The 24,644-nt window shown below is 48.4% G+C and overlaps 9 protein-coding genes across 9 annotated transcripts; 5 read left to right on the top strand and 4 right to left on the bottom strand.

Moving 5' to 3' along the window:
- Positions 1 to 241: 241 nt before the first annotated feature.
- On the top strand, positions 242 to 2,880 carry N7503_001710 (uncharacterized protein; the record flags this gene model as incomplete). Its single annotated transcript, XM_057061257.1, has 3 exons — positions 242 to 559; positions 617 to 2,350; positions 2,410 to 2,880. The coding sequence occupies 3 exons, from the start codon at positions 242 to 244 to the stop codon at positions 2,878 to 2,880; spliced, it is 2,523 nt and encodes an 840-aa protein (XP_056925219.1).
- Positions 2,881 to 3,153: 273 nt separating this feature from the next.
- Positions 3,154 to 4,137, bottom strand: N7503_001709 (class II aldolase/adducin family protein; the record flags this gene model as incomplete). The annotated part of the gene is made up of 3 exons (XM_057061256.1): positions 3,154 to 3,390; positions 3,447 to 3,817; positions 3,888 to 4,137. 3 exons carry the CDS (start codon positions 4,135 to 4,137, stop codon positions 3,154 to 3,156), a joined length of 858 nt encoding a protein of 285 aa, XP_056925218.1.
- Positions 4,138 to 4,825: 688 nt separating this feature from the next.
- N7503_001708 (uncharacterized protein) lies at positions 4,826 to 6,314 on the top strand (the record flags this gene model as incomplete). Its single annotated transcript, XM_057061255.1, has 3 exons — positions 4,826 to 4,874; positions 4,928 to 6,232; positions 6,268 to 6,314. The coding sequence occupies 3 exons, from the start codon at positions 4,826 to 4,828 to the stop codon at positions 6,312 to 6,314; spliced, it is 1,401 nt and encodes a 466-aa protein (XP_056925217.1).
- A 1,664-nt stretch (positions 6,315 to 7,978) lies between these two features.
- N7503_001707 (uncharacterized protein) lies at positions 7,979 to 8,371 on the top strand (the record flags this gene model as incomplete). Its single annotated transcript, XM_057061254.1, has 1 exon — positions 7,979 to 8,371. One exon carries the CDS (start codon positions 7,979 to 7,981, stop codon positions 8,369 to 8,371), a length of 393 nt encoding a protein of 130 aa, XP_056925216.1.
- A 1,040-nt stretch (positions 8,372 to 9,411) lies between these two features.
- N7503_001706 (glycosyl hydrolase family 79 C-terminal domain-containing protein) lies at positions 9,412 to 11,270 on the bottom strand (the record flags this gene model as incomplete). The annotated part of the gene is made up of 7 exons (XM_057061253.1): positions 9,412 to 9,933; positions 9,993 to 10,198; positions 10,246 to 10,283; positions 10,342 to 10,404; positions 10,457 to 10,894; positions 10,948 to 11,047; positions 11,096 to 11,270. The coding sequence occupies 7 exons, from the start codon at positions 11,268 to 11,270 to the stop codon at positions 9,412 to 9,414; spliced, it is 1,542 nt and encodes a 513-aa protein (XP_056925215.1).
- A 404-nt stretch (positions 11,271 to 11,674) lies between these two features.
- N7503_001705 (sugar porter family MFS transporter) lies at positions 11,675 to 13,472 on the bottom strand (the record flags this gene model as incomplete). The annotated part of the gene is made up of 3 exons (XM_057061252.1): positions 11,675 to 12,343; positions 12,397 to 12,869; positions 12,950 to 13,472. 3 exons carry the CDS (start codon positions 13,470 to 13,472, stop codon positions 11,675 to 11,677), a joined length of 1,665 nt encoding a protein of 554 aa, XP_056925214.1.
- Positions 13,473 to 14,582: 1,110 nt separating this feature from the next.
- N7503_001704 (V-type ATPase assembly factor PKR1) lies at positions 14,583 to 15,068 on the top strand (the record flags this gene model as incomplete). The annotated part of the gene is made up of 1 exon (XM_057061251.1): positions 14,583 to 15,068. One exon carries the CDS (start codon positions 14,583 to 14,585, stop codon positions 15,066 to 15,068), a length of 486 nt encoding a protein of 161 aa, XP_056925213.1.
- Positions 15,069 to 15,588: 520 nt separating this feature from the next.
- N7503_001703 (anaphase promoting complex subunit 2) lies at positions 15,589 to 18,440 on the top strand (the record flags this gene model as incomplete). Its single annotated transcript, XM_057061250.1, has 2 exons — positions 15,589 to 16,074; positions 16,128 to 18,440. The coding sequence occupies 2 exons, from the start codon at positions 15,589 to 15,591 to the stop codon at positions 18,438 to 18,440; spliced, it is 2,799 nt and encodes a 932-aa protein (XP_056925212.1).
- Positions 18,441 to 18,692: 252 nt separating this feature from the next.
- Positions 18,693 to 20,044, bottom strand: N7503_001702 (TauD/TfdA family dioxygenase; the record flags this gene model as incomplete). Its single annotated transcript, XM_057061249.1, has 4 exons — positions 18,693 to 19,056; positions 19,110 to 19,370; positions 19,423 to 19,688; positions 19,742 to 20,044. The coding sequence occupies 4 exons, from the start codon at positions 20,042 to 20,044 to the stop codon at positions 18,693 to 18,695; spliced, it is 1,194 nt and encodes a 397-aa protein (XP_056925211.1).
- Between the last annotated feature and the right edge of the window lie 4,600 nt (positions 20,045 to 24,644).

The following is a 24,644-nucleotide window of genomic DNA, read 5'->3' as shown; positions in this document are numbered from 1 at the left end:
CGTGTTGAAACTTGTGGCGCTTACCTAAACCCCTTCTGATGATCCGCAGCGGAGCGATCCGTCAACTAACTCACTAGCTTATCGCTTCCCCAGACCCCTTCCTTCTCTCTCGCGCCGACACGACAGTTGACCGATGCGCTAGCTGTCGCTCAAGTCCGGAGCTCTTCCTCCATTAGTATCAGGATATGACTTTCCACCCCGCCATACCACTCGAACCTGTTATCACTGGAACATTCTCCTGATGGCGGATACCAGCTCCGATGGGGCTGATCGGCCACGCTCCGACGGGGCCTTATCATCCGACGAAGAAGACTTCGTTTCGAGCCAAAGCACTACCTCCGTGGATCCGGAAGCTTTAGTCAAGCGCCACCTCTCCTTGTTTCCGAAACTGACTTTGGAAGCGAATTCATGCGAAAGCTCGGACCAGAGCGCGACTCGGACGTCCACACCTGGCACTGCAGCCTCGGTCTACACCGCGTCAAGCTTCAAGCCAACAGCTAAGAGCCCGATGCAGCTTCTGGAATTGCCTCTGGATGTGCTGAAGGATATAATCAAAGAGGTATGACGCGTATTCTCTCGTTTTCTGACGGGCGCAAACTAACAGTTGTATTAACAGGTCACCCAGACAAATGATCTTACCTCCCTCGCCTTGACATGCTCAACACTTCATGGCTTGGCAGTGCCACACATGTATTCCCGGTTTGACATCGTCTGGCCTGAATCCTTGAATTCTTCAGGCGATGACTATTCGGGGGTGGATGCCTTGTCGTACGGGCTGTCGACTTTGGTAATGGGAGAAGACGTCTTTCACCATGCGCCGTTGGCAAGGTTCGATCGACCTTCAGATGACTGCTCCCATTGCGGATGCGATAAACCACATCATCGGACACACCAGGCAGGCACCAGTATCGGGCGATCTGTAGCTCGACGAGGGAATCATTATGCACAATACACCCGCACCTTTTCCATCGGAAATGGCCCCCTCAGCTGGGTCCAAGAGTACTCAGTGAATCGAGAGGTTGGGAAGATGCTGGGAACACTGGTCGCCTTGGCTGTGGCGCGGATGATCAATCTTGAGGCATTCATATGGGATATGCCGACAGGAGTGGTTCGAGAAATATGGCTTGCCCTTGCCTCCTTGGCCGACGGACACCATGATAAGTGTCGATTGGAACGCATTTGGGTGCGGTGGCATGATAACTCTGAGAATATTCAACGCGTGTCAGCAGCGCTGAGCGGTAACAGCCGTCTGCTCCAGAAGTACAAGCACGTCGAACACCCCTCGCTATCAGTGCTACCACCGCTCAAGAGTGTAGCCGTCCTCGATATAGATGAGACGGCTTATGTTGAGGAGCTTGCTGTTCTCATTGAACGCTCTCGTCATCGTCTGGTCGAGTTACGGATCGGCGTTGCATTGAAGGCCCACCTGTCTCCCTGGGTGGTTTGTGCCAAGGATACCGACCCAGTCACTGACTACAATCTAAGTTGGCCAAAGGCTGGTGGGGTTCTCAGCATTCTATCCAAGCGTGACTCTTTGCCTCAACCGGTAACATCTTTGCTGCCCTCGACTTGCGACCTGCTGCAGTTAGACGCGTCCACGGAAAACGACGTTAAGAGTGAGGATTATATTGCTCGGCAGGGGTCTAGTTCCCCATCGTCCATCGATCAGCAACCTTCTATCCATGCCAATGATAGCACAGCATCATCGCCACCAGGCTCGAAGAACCTTGCTCCTAAGGCAAGCGGTCCCATCTATGGTCCACCACACACCAGTGATGAAAAGCTGAACCTTGAGGTCCTGGAATTGGAACGAGTCCCTCTCTCCATACCGCATCTTCTACCTCAGCTTGACTGGACTCGCCTCACCACTCTCACTTTGATGCGTTGCGAGGAACATGAGAATCTATGGAGGGCTCTTCGCCGAAAGTATGCGCCACCTCAGCCGCCGCAGAAACGACCACAGAAAGGGGAAAGACGTCGATCAAGCCTGAGTCGGTACGACTACTCGCTCAATATTAAGCATCTGCGAACAGATACCGTCACCCCATACCTGATGCTTTTCATCAAAGATGCCCTCGCTCCGAATACTTTGGAAAGCGTTTACTTGCACGAAGCTCCAAACTTTGAATCAAACGTCAATATCGAAGCTATCTACCGCCACATACTTCGGAAGCATCGTTTGAGTCTCCGGAAGATTCTTGTTGATGCCTCCGAGCGAAATGGAAACGTCGACAGTCTGAGCACACGTTGGCACAAGTGGATGTTTAACCAGGAAATGGTGTCTTTTGTCACTAGTGGACGAATGCCCCAGCTGAGAGAGTTGGGGATGGCCATGCACTATCGCGATTGGGTAAGGAGGATATTTCTGTGATGAGTCGGAGAGCTCCAGGCTAATTTTGATTATTCCAGCACTATTTCCTGCAGAGGTTACCAAAAATGCCTCAGCTACGCGCATTGTACTTGCCTCGTATTAGCCACTCCGTTCACCGCGATCTGAAAGAGCTCGCCTTACAAGTTCTCGATATCGTTAGCATCCGCCCCGATCTGAAAATCACCTACATTGGTTTGCAATCAAAATGCTACCAGATTCTTGAAAAGAATGGCCCGAACAGCTCTACGGATTCGGATGGCACCCAATCTGTGAATTCCAACTTCCACTCTGGCAATGATGGCCTCGCCGCTTTTGACGACGAAACAATGGATACCAGTGACGACGATCAGGATATACCAGACAATCATGAGCTTCTTTCTGACTTTTCTGACGAATCTGATAGCGAGCTGGAGGAGAATGGCGCTAGTCGCGTTCATTTCAAGCTACAGGAAATTCTCTTCTACGATGATAAAATATCCATTTTCAAGGCACGTCATGGTGTGATTTGATGGCGTTCTCGATTCGACCTGACATGTCTGCTTCCTTTCTCGTTCTTGCTACATTTCTTCCATGTTTACCTGTTTCTATTTCCAGGCGTTTGGGGCAGGCTTTGATTTGGCGTTGAGCATGCGTTTTAAGGTTGCTACTTCTTTTAAGATACCACATGATCATAAGTTCGCATGAATGACATTATCAACCTATTGGCTTACTCTGTGCAATATTCAAGAGCCAACTCTTTGTTTATTTGCACCGGCTCGTAATACCATTGTGGGGCATTATCATCACAGTAAAAACCCACCATTTGTTTTCGCGACAATCTCATCATAGTAAGGCTGGAATGCCAACCATCCTTTCTCCGGTCCTCCAACTTGCTTCGACGTAAACTCCGCCTCCTCTTCATTGATGATCTTCCTCTTGTGACCACTACCTAGCTCAGCTGCATCAACAAGAAGCTGCGCATGACATGTTTTATCCAGACTGATAAACCAGAACGCCGCCTCATCAATACTTCCACCAACCTAGCAATGAACATCAGCACTTGTCCAGAAAGGCGAGAACTCAAGGTATAACTCACAGTAAGCAACCCATGGTTCTGCAAAATAACAGCCTTCCCATTCCCAAGCGCCGCTGTAATTCTTCTTCCCTCCTCCCGATCCAGAACCACGCCCCCAAACTCCGCGTAAACAGCATGGCTTTTATAAAAGCGCAATGAATCCTGCGTAATCATATCCAGCTCCCGACCAAAAGCACTGAATGCCTTCCCATGAACAGAGTGCGCGTGACACGCAGCATTGACCTCCGGTCGAGCCTTATGTATTTCTGAGTGGATAGCAAAGGCAGCTCCGTTGATAGGTTCGTCTCCCTCGACAACTTCCCCGTCTTCGTTCACCAGAATCAAGTCTGAGACTTTGATTAGAGCAAAATGCATGGATAATGGGTTCAGCCCTGGAGCGTATTGTTAGTATGAGCTATCGCTTGTTTTTAGCATTCCTTTCTGAGTGGGGTCAGGTCATACAAAAGTGATCTGTCAAGATGGGGTCTCGGACGGAGATATGTCCTGCGACACCCTCGTCAAACCCTCGATCGGCAAAGACGCGAAAAGCTGCAGCGAGGTGCTGTTTTCGGTAAAGTCTTTCTTCGAGAAGGGTGTCGAATTTAGGGTATGAGCGGATTTTGAGCTTTCGCCCATCTTTGGCTAGGCCGAGGGCACCTGATGCTGCGTTGGTGCGGTCTTCATTTAGAAGAACGGTAGCAGTAGGCGCCATATTGAAGTATGAGGCAGCTGATCTTCGGCTGATTGATATTAGCACAGACTTCCAAGGGTTATTAAATTTTCCAATTTTAGCTCGGCGAGTCTGTGGAGTTGAACTAGAAAGTGAGGGTACTAGTTCCTATATAGCTTGGCTTTATGTTCTTATTCTTTTGATGGATAATTATCCGAGTTGAATCGATTGTGCTTATTTTGATTCATTTCTATTGGCTTGTTCCGCTACTACTATGGCAGGTTGCGGGGTCCCGAGGTTATATTTCGGGTTCTCCGAATCTAGTTTCGAATTCATTTAATCTAAGGATATTATGACAGTTTGAACTTCGATCAATCAATGCATCGGTCATTCAATGACCATGATATCCCCTTAACTAGAGCTCAATGCATAGTTCGATTGTAATCAATTCTACGTGCGTCAGTACTAATGATTTGTCTGGGTGCGCCTGGTGGACTTCAACCATGAAACATTCAGAAAAAATCATTTGTAGATTTGCGAAGGCAAGAATAGTAAAACTGAGGCGGCATATGAATGGACAGGGGGACTTCACACGTCCGAAGCTCATTAGGCAGTGACGCAGCACAACGGCCATTCCCTTGTTCCCCAAGCTTCTCTCCTCTATCCACAACCCAATGATTTTGTGATCCAAGACTCCCCTTCACTTTGACTTCGAGCATCTTCATAAGCAATGGAGAACTATGCTGATTGCCTCCATCCTCCAGACCTTACCTCAGTTGGTACTCACTAACTCTTGCGAACAGGTACATGCTAACATCTTGATATCAGATAGTTAAGAAGGACGCCGCTCAGCCTACAAAAGATGAACTTGGTGAAGCGCTGGTGAGGAGTCGAAAGTACTGGTTTCATCTGGCATCACTGGCCTATGCCCAACGAGATCACGGGCTGGCTTCAGATGACATAGACCCGCGCCATGCACTGCACAGAGTCCCAAAATCCCTGGCACGGCCCAAGGAGGTCCTCGGCTGCGCGTCCAGGACTTGTTCTAAGTTCGATCGCTGGGTAGACGCCTCTTCTACCTGGAAAGTGTCAGGTGCGAACTGCGATGGACTCGTAAGAGAAGTGTCAAGGTGGGCCAGGTTACAACTCGGCGTTAGTCGCTCTCTGCAATTGAAACTCGACGGAGAGGTATTTAGCTCGTGGAATGGGACCACGGAGGAGAAAAGCACTGGTCCCAATTATTTGGGAATCCTCACTCTTGGATGGTGCTATGTCCTTTCTGCACGCCTCCTGGAACTGAGGGGAGAGGATGCTTACATGCGATACACAGAGACCAAGACGGAATGCAATAGCTATACTTTCTTGGAAAACTCAAGTTCGCATCTTGTTGACATTGGAGAAGTGGGCGAAGATGTCGCTCGCTGGTGGTCCGCGATACTTGCTCCAGGCGAAGGCTGGGAAGCCTTTGTGACTGGAAAGCCTGAAGAGTCTCTCGCTCGGTGGTGCGTTGAACGCATATGTGAAACGTCCTTTTCCATCACGTATTCGACACTTACGCCAAGTTCACCTACCTCGCCTCTATCTTCAAAACGAGCCTTTGAAGCGCTTGCTGAGTTTGCGCTTTTACATGAGCTAGGCAGCCAATTTCCTATTGCGCTAGCAACTGCTTTAACATTTCCGTTGTATCGATATTATGCCCTGACTCCTCGCCTACCACTCCCGAGAGCATCATATGGGAAGAAGTCAACCTCTCCTATTGGGAGTTTGCCGCAAATGTGGCTGAATCTTTTCGAAGACCTACCTTATTACATGACTTTGAGCTGTGACCCGGAATTGATGATGGCGACTTTCTGTGGGTCCTTTTGGGAACCCGGGGTTCCTTGCAATATGGTTAGCCCATGGCTTCATCCGGCTCTAAAGGAAGTCCTCGCTGGAGAGTCAGCAGAGGACCAGGAAATTCTTGCTTTAATGTGCGCAATCCGTCGTCCAAGTATAAGTGCTCTTTGGCTTGGAGCTGCGATCGGCGGCTTAGGTCCATGGATTCTCCGAAATGTCAAAGGGGGACACTCTCCCATGCATCCAAATGGCTTTGCCTGGACTGGCTCCCTGCAAAGCTTCATGGACATTACTGGCTCGGGTCCTTACACTTGTCAAACCCCTGAATACATACAGAGGCAAGATACCTGGCGCTTGCTCCACCTCCCGACAATCGAAAATGATGACTTGCACTTCGACATTAGACCACTCGGCGGGCCGTGGGCACCCTGTGGGATATCTCCAATCAAACATTGTGCGCTTCGGGTTAGGTCACACCTTGCATGCAGTCGACATGAATACCAATATGATCACTGGAGCTGGGAGCTTGAGGATGGCGTTTTTATCAAGGACTACGGTTTTTCAAGAGACCTTCCTCCATCCAATCCCAAGAGCCTATGTGCTACGTTTGACATAGAAGCGCCCATGTTTTTTGAAGAAAAAGAGTTTGATGTTGCTCAAGAGGCTTCAGAAACAGCTTCAAGGCAGATATTCCATTTTTTTTTGTCAACGGGGAGGGTCTACCGCCTGAAGAGATCTACCATGATGAATGGATCAAACCCACATGGGCCGACGAAGAGAGTGAATATGGGGGTGATGAAGTTGATGATCAAAAATCCGAAAGGTCTGACAGTGGACTTCAGGATCAAGTTCAGTGTTGGCTCGATTCAACTATTCATAGTACTCTCGTAGACGAGCTTTGAAATACAGATTGACTTACTCCTTCGAGGCCAGATGGCTAGCCTTCATGACGAAACTAAATAAGTAAGCCCATGATCCTTTGAGGTATGTTATATGCGTTGCTTGTTGAATTGCAATAGTCATCTAGAAATAGCTTGATAGAATCCATTGGCTCAACAGCAGATAGACAAAGATAGAGGCAGAACGTTTCTCGACAACCACATCTTCAAGGTACCTAAGTAGGTGAAGGTGACAACATTATTTCAGGATAGCCTTGAAAAGTTCGAGAGTGTTTTTGATAAATATAAGCATTCATAATTATATGATTGTTTCAGCTCATATTCCGGTATGGCCCGTTTATTATTTGCCAAGTCGCATTCAAGAGAAGGAATAATTGGGCTAAGTCGGAATCCGTCTATCCCCGTCGCCCAAATATCTTGGGATAAATGCACAGAAGAAGTAATACAAGTGGCACCCTCGCGTTGGAAATGCACGATTTCCTCAATTAAATACATGCTGCAACCAGCTCGCATAAGCATCCCTAAACGGCGATTTGCTATCCGCCAAGAAAATCCGGTGAGCAAGTCAATCAAGCTAAGCTAGCTAGTAGATCTGGAATAAATTGCTTGCGATAGAAGTCTTATTTTGACTTTCAGAATTTCCATCGCATGCAGCTTAAGATGCGATCGAAGCTAGGCCGATTCACCATGTCAGCATTGCATCACTAGAGGACCCTAGAGTTTTTAAAAAAAAAAACTTTCATACCAAGCCTTACTTATTTCTAGGGAGAGCTAGGAGCTCCTTATTAGAAGAAAACACAACTAGTGGAAATGCATGCCCCCAAAACTAGAGTGGTAGCGGGCGGAAGGTTCACTAGTGAAAAAGCGGAGACGAAAGCCACCCCAGATGAATTGTGACGGGTCCTCCTTGCATGATAGATCAACTTGCAGTGACGCAGCCAGTAATCATCACGGTGATCACCTCGCCTAGCCCCATAACTTGCCACGCCCGCTCTCCCCACCTCGCAAATTTGTAGGGATTCCATCTCTCAACCAGAATGGAGACCGACACCAATGAACCTCTATATACCCGAATTTGACCAAAACAAACAATTTTGAACCGAACGAACGAACCGGATCTGAGCGAAACTGAGTAGATTGACGGCAAAATGCCTCATTCTCGAACTACTACATCCTCGACAATCGAGGCAACACCGGCGCCCGATTTCCAAAGAAACCCGACCTCAGACTCGAGCACGCGATCACAGAAACGAGGCTCCAAAATGAGATCCTCCTTCCAAAGGACCCAAAGCCGGAACGATGAGTGGTCTCAAGGCCCAGATGGAGGATCGGGCTTCAGCTTTGTAGGCTGGTTCCGATCCCTACGCTCGAAAAGAAAGGAGGGCAAAATGGATGACTTGGACACGCAGAACAGCGGTGTCGGGTCACGGAGTGACTCTCCTCCTCGGCTTCCCGAGCTGGGTCTCGATGGCACGAGGTTGGAGCTGCTAGCTGAGGAGACGGGATTTTCCGAAGTGGGACCGGAGAGACACGAGCTTTGAACATTCGTTCAGGGGGGAATAGCGGTGAAGAAGCTCTGATTTTTTGGAGCTTGTTGGTTTTATTTTGTTTTCGACTAGGTCTCGGCGAGATCGGATACCAATTGTGGATCTCTGTTTTTTTGCTAGGAACGTCTGGAATGAGTGGCTGGGAACAGCACCTGGGAAGTTAAGATGGATCGCTGGTTTGTGTCTGATTTTACATGTTTGACCTGGTCAACAACATGAGATGGAACTTCAGACTACGTTTTTATAGGCTGGAGCCTTCATGAGATTTCAATTGCAGCTTCAATTTTGGTGTGGATTTTCCAATTTGTTATCTGCGGTCGCAAGTGGAGATCGATTATTATGTATAGCGCCATCTCTAATGTCTTGCAATATTTACCTATGCACCAAATATCTTCCGATTATTGCCTTGCCGAGTAGAGCGGATGTCAACATGAAGATAGACCTGCACTCGTAGCCTGCAAGAAAGATCTATAAATTGACCATTTATGCAAATCAGACATGGTATACTTTCCTGTCTCAAAGCAAGCTTCACCTTGAGAGACTCCGCAACCGGTTAAAAGTAGGTGACCATTTCTGCCCGACCTTTAACTCAGCCCAGCAGTTCGGATTAGCATCTCCAGAGCAACGAAGACATAGTCTCGGAAGCGTGGCCAATAGAACACTCCGACAATATGCTGTTAAGACAAGATTGGTATAGGCGGCGCCCCACAGTCTTGATATGGTAAAAGCCTCCACTCTGTCTTGCGCTGGCGTGGGAGCCTAGAAATGCCTCTTTTGGTTAAGGACGTGTTCTGAGCCCTGCTGAGTTCCTACCCAGGGAACCCGTTGTATCAGTAACTCTTGTGGTCAGATTGCCGGGGCGAGACTAGTGTTACAATTTGATGAAGCAAAAGGTTCTATTCAACGTTTGTGGAAGAAGAAGAATTACAGTAATGCAAGGTTCTCTCTGCGGCTAGTGCCGTCATTCATTTGCTTCCATTCCATAAGCCAATATGTTCATGTCTCAATTGAGATGACTTTGAAACAATCATAATTTACCTCCGCAACTCAACCACAATAGCCTCAGTCGAAGGTATATCCAGATTCATATACCCACTCCTCGGATAAACAGACCAAGATTGCTGCTCACCGAACTGCCCAAGCCGTCCATCAGTAGTATAGTTCCAACTATATCCACCCCAGGTAATACCAGTATCAGAACCAGCCCCTGGCCCAGACAACCTCATAATTTCACCCGAGTGCACACCCCGTGGCACACTGAGAGAAACCTTTCGAGTGGGACGCGTATAGCTTGTTGTAGTGTTCCACTCATTTAGATTAATAACGACATACCGAGACAACACACCCGACTCATACACAGCATATGCGGACAAATCCCACAGACCGAGATCCAATGATTTGACTTGCACGTTGTCGTGACGACCAATTACGTCTGCAGCCACGAGCTGACCGTAAAGTGGTGGTCTAACTCCGGGAGTTTGTCCGTTGTATTCCACTGGGACCCAGGCTGTGTATCCGAAAGTTGTTCCTTGGATAAGATTGAAGCGGCTGATACTCTGCAGATTGATTAGCTCTCCTTACTCTGTTGTATTTGATGAAGGGGGGTCTGGCTTACCAAGCTCATGCCATAGAGTAGGTAATCGAGCAGCCAGAGTGAGCTACCAAAAACTCCTTCCACTTGCGCCATGTCTAGGTTCACGTAGTCGCTGTTTGTCTCGCCTAGCAGGAATGTGATACTTGGATCGGCGTCATGTGTTGCTTTCATATCGGGGATATATTGACTTAGGTTCCCAGTGATAGCGGTGTGGTTCATGAAGGAGTCTGACTAAATGAGATACTACTTCTTTCTGGTTTGGATATGAACTTACTTTGTAGTCGGACCCATGCCTGGTTTCCAGCTGCGTATCTATAGCCATTCAGTAGGCGCACGTGTGAAAATTGATTCGTAGTTTGACAAGGCATACTGGTGTAGAGAAACAGTCTTGACATGGCCAGACTTATCAATCCCATCCTGGAACGCCTTGGCCCTGTATTGGATTAGTGATACGCACAAATCAGCCTTAGAATTTTGAAACTCACGTAGAAAACCCATCACCCTTATCCACAAAGGTCAAAGCCTGAAAAAGCTTCCAATAATCTAAGCCATAAGAGTTCCCACGCAAAACCTCCTCAGAGATTGCATCAGCAAACCCTGTCCATTCCCGGACATAGTCTGCCGTGGAGTAATTTAACGGCCGCACGGCACCAGGATACAAGTCAGGCTCATTCCCAACTTCAAACGCCACCAAGTTCTCCTTAATATGTCTCAAAGCAACTCGTGCCTCTGAGAGGGCATTTTCCAAGGCGTCGCTCTTGTTATTTGCGAGATTAACTTGGAAAGTCCAGGGAACACCGGGGAAACTCTCAAATCCTTCGAAAAACGTTGGACCAACGTAGACTTCCAGTGGAATTCCATTGGAGTATTCAGAGGATAGAATGATGGACTCCATCTGTGAGGCATTGTAGATGGCTCGGTCGCTATGGTGGCTGTTAGAGATTGGTACCCTGCTTTGTGACTGGAAACTGCTCACGCTGATGTACCGCCAACACGAATGTGGGGATATGCGCCTGTCTTCTGATGTAGAAGCTCGATTATATCACGGGAGAATATGTTAGGGCTGCTTTTGTTGCCTAGAATAAGTCAGGGTGAGTTCATTTGAGAATGTAAGCTGAACATACCGGCATATTCTGCAAAAAAATGGATAGGTATTGAAATGGAGGCAAAGTCGTGCGCCACTGGCTGAGAAGTATCTGCGGGTACACTTGAAGGGGCATGTATCTTGATGTTTTGGCTCGTGGCGATGGCAGCAACGGCTGGAATGTATACAGCCCAAATTGCCTGAGAGAAACGCATGTTGAAGAGTTACAGATTTGAAATACGACAGATCCGTTTTTTTTTCAATGCGATTATATCCATTTGGACGAATGCTTGACTTGTTACTTTTATACCTTTCTTCTCCGCATTGTTTACCCCAGACTATATTGTCAAATCGGGCACTAAGATGGTGCAATGGGCTTTAGGTTCTCGCATCGCGATCCGACTTTCGCACGGAACTCGGCTCGGGTGTCGCCTAATATTGTTCAAGGTAAGATAAAAAACAAGCAACCTTGGAATGAATGTCTACGTAAGACAACTGCTTCGAGGTAGATTATATATTCATGAGTCATATTCCCCTTTCCATGCTACCTAATGATCATATACAAATTGCTTCGCTATCCCGCAAATCCTAAAATGCTAAAATCTAAACACCAACAAAGTTAAACAGCTCCATGATGAGGGCTAAGCACCTCTCGCTCCAAGAGCTCTGCTTCAATAGCAGTTCGGCGGGCCTTCTCATACTCACTCGAGTTATCTTTGAAGACATGGTCCATCTGTTCAAGTGTACGGCCCTTTGTCTCGGGCACGAAGTAGTAAGTCCAAACACCCGAAAGCAAACAGAAGACGCCGAAGAAAACATAAGTGCCGTAGCCGGTGTCTTCAACCAGCGGGGGAGTGATAAGGCCGATAATGAAGTTGTTCAGCCAATTGGAGCAGGTGGCTAGGGCGACACCCTTTGCACGAAGAGAGGAGGGGAAAATTTCGGATGGGATTGCCCAGGGAATTGGACCCCAGGAGGCGCCGAATGCAACCATGTAGAATAGTAAGAAGGCCGCACTAACCCATCCTTGAGCTTGGTGTGATGGCCAGTCAGAACTGTAGAGACCGACCAGGACTGCGATGATGATCATCGCGATGGCCATGAGGACGGATCCCATCATCAACAGCTTACGGCGACCGATGGTGTCCATTGTGAAGATACTGGTCGTCACACCGACCAGCTGCAGGACGTTAAGAACACCAGACATGACAAGTTGCATACTTGTGTCCAGGCCCATGGTGCCGAATAGGGTGGGAGAGTAGTAGATGAGAGCATTGATGCCCACAAACTATATATATATTAGCATTGCAATTCAGATTCTGGAGGAGAACGGCAATTTACCTGTTGGAAAAAGCAAATCATGACACCGACGTGGGTTCGTCGCCAGCAACCTTTCTTAAAGCAATCGGCCCAAGAAGCAAGCTCCAGGAGAAAAGAATCCTTGGTACTTCCACTCTGCAAATTGGGATGCTTCTCAGCGTTCATTTCCTGGTGGAATTGCACTTCCGCTTGGATATCCATGAGTTCCTGGCGAATGCGACGGTCTGTGGCAGGAAGATTGCGCAGTTTGCATAGACTCTGTAAGGCTTCTTCGTTGCGACCCTTGGAGGCAAGCCATCGGGGCGAGAATGGGAGCAACATCACACCGCCGACAAGAATAAATCCGGGAACCATCTGCAACAGAAAAGGGAGACGCCACGCCCATTCTCCCGCCATATACCGGGTACCATATGTGATCCAGTACGCGATAACGATACCGAGAACAATACACCATTCTTCAAGAACGAGCAGTGTTCCACGACATTCCGGGGGACCTGGTAAAGGGAAAAAATGTTAGTTCTCTCACTATTCCTCAAGTCTAAGAAGACCAATCATCAGCGGGGAAATCACGTACTAATCTCGGAGATATACAATGGTGCAACCATGGACAGCATGCCAATGCCCACACCACCAATCAAGCGAGCCACAACCAGCATGGAATATTCCACGGCAGCGGTCTGCAAGATGGATCCAACGGTGAAAATCGCAACGGCAACCAAGATCGAGTAGCGTCGTGAGATCATATCAGCGATCCAACCCTGATTTAATGCGCCAAGCAGTGCACCCAATTCAATCATGGCAGTCAGTAGACCCTTCCAGAATCCCGCACCCGAGCCTGCGACTTGCGGAAATTCTTCTAGGAATTGATCCATCACCAAGATGACAGACACGACACCTTGATCATAACCGAAAATCAAACCACCTAGTGTTGAGCATGCTGCACACATCAACACGAATGGGTTACTCGCCAGTCCCCGCAGACCGGGGGGGCCATATGGTTCCCGCTCCGCTGTGATGTCCTCTGCATGGTGAGAGAAGCCCTCGATAGTACCACCATCAGGAGAGAAGGTCTTGGAGAGTTCCGGCTTGTCTGTCATTTCTTGAGATGGGAACTATAAGTAAGGGAAGAGGGATTGGCCTCTGGATGACCTTTTTGAGAAGAGTGAATGCCACTGGCTCTGGAATGCTACTGGAATGAGCCAAGAAGGACTCTCCCGCACATATTTATACAAAATTCTGGTTACGCTGGTCCTCCTATCAGGTACCACCCCCTCATTTTCCAGACCTCTAAAAGGCTGTTTCATGATTGGACGGGTAAGCCAAAGGCCGAAGCTGGTTTGCGGGGCCCCATGTCGGGGGTTTTGGTGCGCGATGACGGCAATGAGCGGGTCAATGGTTGGGCCAACGGTGCTAGAACCATATGGGGGAAATACGGGGTTGATCAGCGACTAGATTTAAGCGTGGGGTAGCTTGCGGTGCTAATCGCGTGAGACCGATTCGAGTTAAGGAGCGGCTATTGGATAAAGTCAAAAACTTGGCTTGTGGTTGGATGGGCATTGCGGGTCGGTTGAAGGAACCGGGAATTCCCTGTTCATTAGGTTACACTTCTTTTCATTGACTATATCCCGCGTGTGGTCCACGATACTTGGAAAGGTTCCATGATTCATAGACAACTATTTAGAAGATTCTAGAGTACTTTGTTACGGTCATGGAATATCAGGGAGTGAATGGGTGGATGTTTCCGGCAGCTTCGAATCCTTGTCTAATCTCGGCCTCACGCCGAAACTCTTTCTTGCCCAGACCAATCCAATCCTTGTAAGGTTCTTGCTTAAAATTCCCCTGCAGGTCAGAAGGGCTATACGAATATCCGGTCACGTAGCCTTGGCCCGCACAGAAGTATGATGGAATCCCACGACAAAGCGGCTGACGAATATTCGCATATGATCGAATATGACAAAGATGTATATAACTGAGCATCTGCGCTGAGTGGATTAGAGACCCCCATGGGGTAGTGATATGAACGACCCGATTTTAATATTGTTCCATCTTGCCCCTCTTCCTTTCCGCCTTTCGGGTGGATCATTCTGCTTATTCTCAACCTCGGAACACGCAGCCCGAACTTCTTCAGTTCCCGCCTCATTTACGGATTCCAGTTTCCGCAACGACGTCACTACATTACACCACGCGCCTCTAAACATTATACCACCATGGCTTCGTTCGTGGAAGAGCTGTGGTCGAGCGTCTTCACGCCGGGCCCCACACCGACACTGTTGATCGCAACCAACGTCACCTTTGCAGCACTCCAGTTCGTCTTCTTCGTCCTCCTCCTAGCCACCCATAGCATCCACTTCGTCGTCCTTTCCTTCCTGAGCGCCGGGCTGTGGTACTCCATCAACTGGTTCGCGCAGGAAGTCAGCGCCGTGCAGCGAGCACAGGAAGCCGAGAAGAAAGCACAGGCCGAGGCAGAGACAACTGGGTCCGATAGGAAGAAGGATTCCGTGGACAGCGCCGACAGTGAGACAGAGACCGAATCCCTGTCTGGCCAGAAGCCCACCGCCGTCGCAACCGGCAGGGCTGCGTCAGCGAGACTCCAGCCGACCGACGAGGATCCCAAGAAGCGTGTCAGTGCAGGCGGCGACAGCTCTGGATACGGCAGCACCGATAGCGAGTGGGAGAAGGTGGAGGAAAACTAGACGAATGATCGGATGATGTCGTATCTGTTGGGATCTTGGAATGATCTACAATCTGGTTTCGATGCGGTCCTCGGATGAGGCCCTTTTTATTTATGTTTTGTTTATCCTCTACGGACTTTGATGTCCGAGGTGACACGATACCCCCTGTCATAAGTTCAGCGTTGCACCCGATTTAAGTTGTCGCACAGTGTTTGTTGTGTTTTGGCGTTATTGTTCCTCCACATCAGGTCATGAGCCAACCTCACGCTCTTTAGCATCCACATCCAGCGATTTAGAGTAAATAAAGCTTGCAGATCAAGTTTGCTTTATAGCATCCGAAACAATACATGCCTTCCAAGCTTTATGATACTGAGTTGAAAGTTAAAGAACGTAGCTTGAAACATCTTGTCAAAGAATGAGGCTCACGTGATCACGCGACGGCCATTATGGCGTCCCAAACTCCCATTCAACAAAACAGCTTGCCATCTCGGCCTGGTCTGGTTTAACTCTAGATCTTACACCTCACAATGCTGAAGTTACCATGAACACCATGTCATCCACAAATCCCCTCAGTGCGGGATGCCGACGCGTATTTGGCTCCGTCTTCTCACCCGCGTCACTCGAAGCTCGGCCACCACTCGCATGCAGCTCCGACGAGCAGACCCCGATCGCCTCCTTTCATTCCACCTCAACGGTTCAAAACGAGTCCTTTGGATCGGTTTACCAGCCGTCGAATAACGCGTCAGACCGACAAACATCGGACCAAGCCTGGGCTGCCGCGAAGGCCTTTCTGTGTGTACCGGACCGAGGGTTTGCGCCCATTTACGATTTCAGAAACACCGATGGAAGCGAACTTTTAAAGGAATGGAATCGGCTCAGTCCTCCTTCAAAGGAGACTGGGGAGGCATTGGCGTACTTGACTGCTGCGGCGCAACATCGACAATCGACTCAAAAGAATCTGTTTGATTGGTACCGCGATGAGATACAGAGGCATTTCCTCAAAAACCTGCGGACCGGGCTCTTTAAAGTATGACCATGCTTGCTATCGTATGGTCTTTTGCAATGCTAACTGGGAAATAGCTTCTCGGCAGTTCTGAGAAGGAGGGCCTGTTAAGGACCATTGTGGACTGTTTGCAGTTGGCCCGCCGAATCTACTTTGCACCGATCGTGCACTATGTGATGCCGCTCATGGGAAAACCCCACCAAGGGCGCGTTTTAATTGGAATGCAAGCAATCCTCCATGCAGTCGTTACATACTCCTTGCCTTGGGAAGACATCTCAACCCTTCTGGCTAGCGACTTATCACGAGATGCGCTTGTTATCCTAGGCATTGATACGCTGGTCGAGGATTCAAGCCCAGAGAATGCCAGTCATGATGATATGGAGGTAGATCGACAGTACTCGGTCTCATATGAGGACTGGAAACAAAGCGACTCAGACACTCGTGCACATATAATGACCGAGGGAGAGCCCCAGTCCGTGACTCAGGCTCGCGATCAGCTTTTAGCCTTCTTGAATGGCCTTCAACAGGTGGGACTAGGTGGTGATAGGGCCCAGAAAGTGTTTGCAAGTGTAATGAATACAATGTTGACCGAGTTCGTGCGCGCAGCATACACTGGCGCGGCTTACAATGGTCGGTGGGAGAGGCCGACGTCAGTTGCCCAACATTTGAAACACTGGGTCGAAAACATCTTCGCTCGGCTTGCAGTACAAGCGTTGGCTCTTATTCGCATGCCTCCCGTTGGTAAACCGTCGGCGGGCGAGCTGGAAGTCAGCTTTAGGGACGTGGAAAAGTGGCAGGAGATCGCCATTGCCCGATTGGGTGCTCTTCGGACTAGTGAGCTTTTCGATGTGATTGTGGAATGGCCTGTCAGCTCTGGTGCCATTGAGGATCTACGTCACTTTACGACGCATCCCAACGCAAGAGCACATGTCACACAGTCATTCATTGCCACCCTTAATCAGCGCCTTTTACACCCTGGCGCCTCCACGGTTCAGATTCTTCAGCTGTACATCTCGATCATTCGAGCTTTCCACCTGTTGGACCCGAAAGGTGTGCTCCTTGATCGAATCGCTCGACCCATTCGACGGTATTTAAGGGAACGTGAAGATACTGTGAGAGTGATTGTCAGTGGCCTACTGGCAGAGCCATCCGCCACTGCAGCCACCGAGGCATCGTCACTGTCATCGGGCGATACCCTAGCAGAGCTGGCGACGGAGTTGACCAGAGCGCACCAGCTCTCCATGAACCAAACCGATAGCGAGCTTGATTGGAATGACATGAACTGGATGCCCGATCCAGTTGATGCCGCACCCGATTATCGAAAGGCCAAAAGCTCAGATGTCATTGACAGTCTTGTTAGCCTATTCGACTCGAAAGAAACCTTCGTCAAAGAATTGCAAACTCTTTTGGGCGATCGTCTTTTACAGAAACGCGAGGATTACGATCAAGAGATATCGGTTCTCGAACTTCTCAAAGTGCGCTTCGGCGACTCGGCTCTACAGGCGTGCGAGGTCATGCTTCGCGATATTTCTGACTCTCGTCGTGTCGATGTCGTCGTACGTAACGACCAAGGATTTAACAAACCTCCCTCGCGCATGACTTCAAAACGACTTCCAAGACGGGATATCCCAGAGCTTCATACCAAGATCTTGTCCCGCTTCTTCTGGCCTGAGATCCAAGATCAGGAATTCAAAGTCCCCCAAGAGATTCTCTCCCTACAAGAGAAATATTCCGAGGGCTTTGAGGCTCTCAAACAGTCTCGCAAGCTGACATGGCGTAACGGCCTCGGTCAAGTAACCGTTGAATTAGAGTTGGGCGATCGTTCATTCGCGGATGAAGTCACAACCTGGCAAGCCACAGTCATCTATGCCTTCCAAGACGAGTCCGACGAGCCCGTTACAAGAACCGCAGCTGAACTCGCCGAAACATTAGAGATGGCTGCTCCTCTTGTCCGCAGCGCTTGTCTATTCTGGGTTAGCAAGCGTATCCTCACAGAAGTCCATCGCGACAGCTTCCGAGTCCTCGAATACCTTCCCACGGACGAGGGACACGGTGCGGGAGGTGAGACTGGCTCGGTGGCCGGAGACGACGGTCAATCTGGTGACGCAGAAAATGCTGCTGCCGCTGCAGAAGCTGCGGCCGCCGCCGCCGCTAAAGAAACAGCTGAGGCGGCCGCTATGGAGAAGATGAACCTGTACTGGCAATTCATTGTTGGAATGCTTACCAACCAAGGCTCTATGCCTCTCCAGCGTATTGTGATGATGTTATCGATTGTGGTTCCTGGAGGATTCCCCTTTAGCCATGAGGAGCTACGTGAGTTCTTGGCTGGGATGGTGTCAAAGGGGAAACTGGAGATTGTGAGTGGTGGTAGTTACAAGCTTTTGCATTAGGACAGGAGCAGTCTAGCATTTGGTCTGGCGTTGCTGGTGGTTTTCTTATACCCATGAATAATGAACTATCGTTTCAAATATCACCCGTGTCAAACCGATACCACATTAGGCAAAAGGAAGTGGACAAAATAAGAGACATAAAGGTATCATTCCAAAATTCAGATATCTACAAATAATTATCATCACACATAAGATCACCCGTGCCTAAGCAAGAGACGCCAAGTTTCAAACAAACACTTGAGCATCCAATGTTTACTCCGCATCAAGAGGCGCAACAGGGGCCTGGTCATCAACCTGAATACCACCTCTCTTCTTCTCATTAGAGTCCCAGAACGGCAACTTCCACCCGCCCTCACTCTCAGGTGTCGCAAGCCACAACCGCATGAGGTGACGACGAGGCGCAGGAGGGGCAAAATCCGTGTAAGAAGTACGAGCATGCAAGATATGCGAGTTGGCCAGGAACTGGATGTCGCCGACATCCAAAATCATGTGCAAAGAAAGTCTGTTACAGGTATCCTCGAGGACCTGGATAGCGTCGAGCTGGGCATCGCTGAGTGGGGGAATGATGCCCGCATCGGAGAAGCGGGTCAACGAGCGGACGTAGTAAGGGTCCCATCTGAAAGAACAATGTTAGTATGTTTCATGTAGCAATGGTGATTTGGCTCTTACTTGGTGTATACACGGCCGTTCTCGCCGCGCTCAAGGTACACGACGCTAGTCCGGATGAACTCTTTCTCGCCTTTGCTTGTCTCGCCCTTTCGGTCGAAATACCAGATTGGCTCGGTAAGAGTCTTTAGGACGTCGGGGCGCTCAACGGCGAGTGTGTTGTAGACATTGTGCGAGGAGACGAGGTCTGATTCGCCGCCTTCCATTGCCTTGGTGATGCACAGTAGGCCGACGATATCGGAGTCATCGGCATGGAAGAATTGGCTGAAGTATACATTAGCGCCTGATTATGTCTGTGTAACGCAGCGCAGCTTACCGAGCATTTGTACGGTAGATGCGGACCTTGTCGATCTGAGTGGAGTCCTCGCCGAGATCCTTGACGTGGCCAAGTACATGGCCGCGACTGTTCTGGCTCACGAAATAGCCGAGGTAAGTACCCAGACCCATGTAGGCGACAGCCGACTTGTGGTTACCCCATAGCTGGACGGGGAAGCCCTTGAAAAGGATGAATCCCTTTCCGTCAATGAGGTCGAGACGGAGTTTCTCTAGGTATGGAGCTAGGACTGGCACGCGGAAGTTGTTCTGGGGTGGTGGTTAATTGTATGCATGTATACGATTCTAGGCGTAGCACGGACCTTGGTAATACCAGTGAGCGGGGTTTTGGATGCGAGGAAAGCATCGGCCGCATTGCTCAGCTCTTCAATTTGGTCTGCGGTAAACTGATGTGTCCATTTCTCTGGCTTCGAGCGATATTCCTCTGGATTCCACACGGTAGGACCGGTGATCTGCTTAGGGAACTTCTCGAATGGTAGGATATGCTCGTAAAGAGGATCGTGCTGACCGGTTGTTCTCAGTCCATCTGGAAAGATATGGAGGGGAGCTTCCTTGACGAGATTGTGCGGCGCGGTGGGCGCAGATGCGGTGGCAGCGGGAGCCATGATGGATGATGCTTTTCGGAAGTAGAGGAAACTCAAGGAAATCGCTTGATCACAATAGATATAATAAATGACACGACAGGGTTGCTGAGCTCTATTTATGATTTATGTCTACCGGCCGAGACCTGCATATGTTCACGAATGGCGTTATGCTCTCCAACCTTGTCCTGTGCTGATGAATCTAGTGGGCAATATGGCGTGCGAGGCTTGCGGTCCACCCATGAGATTGCGAATAGGTAATGAAACCAACGTCCCAAAGACTTAAGTGTCTGAGCCAATCTTGAAAGTTTGTTACTACATAAAACAATTTTTGGTGCACGGGGCTGATTGGGGAATTGGTGGGCGATGGCGCAATATGCGGAGGTGTATGTTGTGATGGCCGTAGATCGCGGCGGATTTCGGCAGGTCTTCAAGATTGACATCTCGATTCAATACGCTTGAAGATTTGAACGTTGATAGCTGCATTGTGACTGAATTGACTTATGGGAAAGACTGATTTAATCAGTGATTTGTTGAAGAGGTTCGACGTTGAATTAAAGATGGGGACCGCGGTCGGCACCTCCACCCCTAACATCTGAAAGTCGGGGAAATATCCATACACATGTCTGCGACATCACTCGGCCGATAGATGTACCTCTCCATATCTCCAGGATCATCCGCGCGATCATCACGATCAAGTCGTGATCGCCGACGAGCCGATGGTTTGGAGAATAGTCGTCACGATCTGGATTTCGCGGAAAGAGCTTAAAGAATGGCACCCATTCTCCCTCGTGCGAGAGGAGAAGTCACTCTAGAGGTAACCAAGGAGATCAGTCGGTGATTTCAGAGTCAGGTTCGGAAGTTTGATTGCCGGTGCCGTGGACCTCGGTGTATAATGTATACTTACAAAGCAATTAGGGAACTCCTTTTATTAGTGTTCTTTAAAATAAGCAGGTAATACGCACGAGATTGATCGATTTTCTGGATATAAACTTATTGCAGTACTTTCGCAAATCTAAACATCACCAGAGATCAGAGGCTAATCTTGAGTCGCTTCCATCAAATAAGGATAAACTGTAAGACTTCCAAGGTTAGTATTTGCGTCTGTGCAGATGCTTATATGCAGCTGAGCCTCAACAAACACTGTTCTGCGTCTACGTACGAAACACAGTACAGTATACTTTAACAAACGTGAATTGAACTGTAGACGATAATCTATACTTAAATGTCAGATGAATGCTCCCTTCCAAAATATCGAGTAAATATCCCTATAGTAACCTTGGAATCTGCAGTCAGCAAGACAGGTACCAGTCGCCATTGCCACCACTTCTACCCTGAAATTCTAAGGCAGTTTCCGCAATTTCCTCGGCCCGTACTCGAAATTCTCATTCCATTTGGAATTGGATTTGAAAAATCCACTTACCTTTTGATTTATGCGAATAAATGTGTTTACTGGAATACCGAGATGACTGGCACAACATTTGGCTCGTGCGCTGCCGGGTGGCTCACGAAAGTGGAGTCCTAGGTTCCGATCGCTTGCAATTCCTAAGTCGAGTACCATACGGTCTATGGCTAGATACGATAGCGCGAACAATCGCCATGAAGAAGTTTGGATGTGGATAATGTCAGCCAGTCGCAAATTGTGGGCCTCAAGCCAGCATCTGAGGACACGATGTGGCAGACGTAGATAGGCCACTAGGATATTCCACCACCCAAGGGTCTTCTTAAGGTAGCTACACTTTCCGAGTAAAAAGTAATCTAAATGGAGCCAATTTTGTATCGATAGTTCATTTGAGCGCTGGCGATCAGTGCTACGTATCACTTGACTTGTCACACAATTTCACTCAGGGAGTTATGTAGATGTTCCTACTTTGATCGACATACGATCTAATGATTAGAAGCCCCTGCATCTAAGATATGAAAGATTGATAGTCAACATTTTACTGTAAGGGGTCTAGAAGATGGCGATCAGTGCTGTGATTTTGACTTGTCGCACGATCTCGCTAAGAGAGACATGTAGATCTTCCGATCTTCAAAGTATGATCCAAGATAAGAACCCCCCTGCATTGCACAGTAGCCGGGGCTGAAAGATCGGTCTTCAATTATGCACTTTCTGATAGCTTTGCAGCCACAAATCAGGACTTTTTGGGGAGCACCACATATTCCATTGATGTAACATACGTAGAGACTAATATTGCTGCTGACATATTCAAATATATAAGACTGTCTTAGCTTCCTTGTAGTATGTTACTTTGCTAAATCCGCGTAAAACTTCGAACCCCTATTTCAAACTCCAACGAACATGCAATTCATTTACTTTCTCGCCGCATTCCTCGCTAGTGCGATGGCGCTCCCGGTCGATGAGCGGCCGTCCCAAGAACTAAATAGGCGCCAGGTAGGTTGACACCCACCATACCCCTCTCCCCGAAAGCTAGAAGCTAACGTATGGTGATTGATAGGATGTAAGTGATGATTCGACTCTTCGAAGGACGATGACTAACTAGGGCTAATACATGGTAACTGATAGGATGTAAGTGATGATTCTACTCTTCGAAGGACGATAACTTGCTAGGGCTAATATATGGTAATTGATAGCCTGTAAGTAATGGTACTCCCCCTCGAAGAAACATAACTGGCTAGGGCTAATGTATGGCAATGCACAGAGGGTAAGTGATGCTTTCCCCCCTGAAAAGCGATGACTGGCTAGGGCTAACGTATAGCGATTATAAGCTTGTAAGTGATGCTTTGCCCCTGGAAGTACGATGACTGGCTAGGGCTAATATATGGCAATTGATAGGAAGTAAGTGAAGTATCCCCCTCGAAGAACGATGACTGGCTAGGGCTAACGAATAGTGATTATAAGCTTGTAAGTGATGCTTCCCCCTAGAAGTACGATGACTGGCTAGGGCTAACGTATAGCGATTAAAAGCTTGTAAGTGATGCTTCCCCCCTGGAAGTACGATGACTGGCTAGGGCTAATATATGGCAATTGATAGAAAGTAAGTGAAGTATCCCCTCTCGAAGAGCGATAACTGGCTGGGGCTAATGAATGGCAATTCATAGAATGTAAGTGATGCTTTCCCCCCTGAAAAACGATGACTGGCTAGGACTAACGTATAGCGATTGAAAGGCTGTGAGTGATGCTCCCCCCCTCGAAGAACGGTGACTGGCTAGGGCTAACGTATAGCGATTATAAGCTTGTGAGTGATGCTTCCCCCTAGAAAACGATGACTGGCTAGGGCTAATACATGGCAATTGGTAGTATGTAAGTGATCCCTTTGAAGAACGATGACTGGCTAGGGCTAATGTATGGCAATTCATAGAGTGTAAGTGATGCTTCCCCCCCCCTTAAAAACCATGACTGGCTAGGGCTAACGTATAGCGATTGAAAGGTTGTGAGTGATGCTCCCCCCCCTCGAAGAACGATGACCGGCTAGGGCTAACGTATAGCGATTTTAAGATGGTAAGTGATGCTTCCCCCTGGAAGTACGATGACTGGCTAGGACTAACATATGGCAATTTATAGAAAGTAAGTGAAGTATCCCCCCTCGAAGAACGATGACTGGCTAGGGCTAACGAATAGTGATTATAAGCTTGTAAGTGATGCTTCCCCCCTAGAAGTACGATGACTGGCTAGGGCTAACGTATAGCGATTAAAAGCTTGTAAGTGATGCTTCCCCCTAGAAAAGCGATGACTGGCTAGGGCTAAAACATGGCAATTAAAAGATTGTAAGTCATTCGTTCGAAGAACGATGACAGACTAGGGCTAATGTGTGGCTGTTGATAGGGGAGACCGATCTAATATGTCCGTTGGACCAAGGACCTCAGGGTGACTTTTCCGTGCGGCCTTGATGTAGGTTTTGTCCTATGTCCTAGGTTTCCCTACATCTTTATGTGAATGCAAAGGCTTTGACTTTAGTCGTTGAGATCCTTTCATGTGCAACATAGCAAACCGTAGAGCTCGGAGCTTAGACATCGTGGATCTGTTATGCAGCGGAGGTCAGTGAATTTCCAGGAAACAATAAATCATCGATCCTTTCGGTATTTAGTACAACAATTTTACTTCCTCGTAGTAGCAGCACAGTGAAAAGTAGCGTTGAAGATGAAACCAGTGGAGGGAAATTAGCAATAGAGGACGCTCGATTTACTGAAAGCCACATCACCAGAATTCCCAGCCCGTCGAGAACATTTCGTGAAGATTGGAAATATTTCATAATGACTGATTTGCGCTAAACAATCATACTGCAAAAGACAAGATGCACGCAAGTAAGGCTAGGAACCGAGAAACAATGCTCGTGACTGGAGCGGAAACCATGAATTTTCGAAAGCACTGTAACGGTTTTTCTCATTAGCCATTCTCATTCGACACAGGGACTTGGCTTCCTCTTCGGGAGCCTCTTCTCTACCAGATTACTCACAAAAACCCTTATCAGGCATGCCGATCCGACCCCGCCCTATCACTAATGCATTTTCCATGAACTGTTAATTCAACAATTAATTGAGTCATCAATAAAATTGATACATCCTGTCCCCCCATAAACCTATCCTGTATTCAATCAAAAATATCACCGAACCCCAGACCAATAACACAGTCCAATCCGCATACTACTACTGCATTTAGCCC

Source organism: Penicillium pulvis, assembly GCF_028828015.1.
Source record: "Penicillium pulvis strain IBT 33274 chromosome Unknown contig_12_segment0_segment0, whole genome shotgun sequence".
In the NCBI taxonomy this organism is placed as follows: Eukaryota; Fungi; Ascomycota; class Eurotiomycetes; order Eurotiales; family Aspergillaceae; genus Penicillium; species Penicillium pulvis.
The sequence above is the reverse complement of the archived record's forward strand: the minus strand, read 5'-3'. Positions and strand labels throughout refer to the sequence as shown.